The sequence below is a fragment of the Condylura cristata genome, unplaced genomic scaffold (genome assembly GCF_000260355.1).
Source record: "Condylura cristata isolate star-nosed mole 26May11 unplaced genomic scaffold, ConCri1.0 scaffold00015, whole genome shotgun sequence".
Taxonomy (NCBI): Eukaryota; Metazoa; Chordata; class Mammalia; order Eulipotyphla; family Talpidae; genus Condylura; species Condylura cristata.
In genome coordinates this window covers 1,200,830-1,201,881 of record NW_004567116.1, presented here as the reverse complement: position 1 = coordinate 1,201,881, position 1,052 = coordinate 1,200,830, and the positions used below count along the sequence as shown (strand labels likewise).

General features: G+C 45.0%; 1 protein-coding gene across 1 annotated transcript in view; it reads left to right on the top strand.

Annotated features, from left to right (window-relative positions):
• Positions 1–1,052, top strand: part of LOC101634623 (chromosome unknown open reading frame, human C11orf80) — a 51,837-nt gene that overhangs the window by 42,719 nt on the left and 8,066 nt on the right. Inside the window, exon 13 of the mRNA XM_012725129.1 lies at positions 663–761. Coding sequence (XP_012580583.1) covers positions 663–761 — 99 coding nt within the window. The remainder of the gene's footprint in view (positions 1–662; positions 762–1,052) is intronic.

Below are 1,052 nucleotides of genomic sequence, written 5' to 3'. Positions count from 1 at the left end.
CTTTAAATGTATAAAATAAACCTCTGCTGAGACCAGAGCAGGAAGACTTGCACCCAACTCTGATTCCCCTGACTTCCTCGTGCCGGCTCCCTTTCCCCCTATTTTCTAGGAATCTCCACTCGCCAATGCTGCTCCCACCTTAAGACCCAGCCTGTTCTGCCCCCAACAATCTGTGACTGGGTCAGTCCCGACATAAACATTATTTTGTTCCTCTTTTCCTCTTCTTTCCATCTGAGGAAAACTTCTCACATTAACCTTAGTTGTTCAGTGGACCCTCTGCTCTCTTGAAGCTTGTTTTAGGGAAGAACAGTTTATATGACATCTGCACAAACAAACGGATTTCTGGGGAAATTATCTCCTATAGGCTGAGCAAATATTTTGTTTGAATGATCTCGCTTGGGCAGTACAAACAGGAAGACATATAGGAGCCAGACCTCTTTTCTTCTCTGTGTGCACAGGAACTAAGGGAATGCCTGAGACAGTGTTAGGGACATGAATGGTTTGCCTTTAGGTCAGCCTCATCTCCTCTCTTACGAATTTCCTGTGGCCCTATGGACTGCACAGGGCAGTGAGAACACCATCTTGGTAACCTAGTCAGTCTGAATTGCCCTCTTATTGGCCGGTACTGGGAATCCACATGTTCCTTCTCTGGCCTGTTTTAGGCAGCTGACACACAGGACTTCAGGGCCAAACTGCACAAAGCATTTCATGAGGTCACCCAGCACCGACTTCATCCCCACTGTTCACGTGAAGCAAGGCAGGTAAGTGTGAAGCAGTAATCAGTATTTCGGTGGACATCTAACATACTGAGTGTGGGAGCTCTGAATACAGGATGTGGGAGCTGCCTTTGCCTCGGATCACACAATACTTTCTAGATCCTAGTACTAGACAGAGGTAAAGAGCATGGCCAGATGTCACTTGAACTACATTTTGGTCCACTAGTTGTGTGAATTATTGTGGAAGTCATTTAACCTTCCTAAACCTTAACTGATTTTTCAGTAAAACAGGAACGATGCATATCTAAAAATATTGTTGAGGTTAACATAAAACAG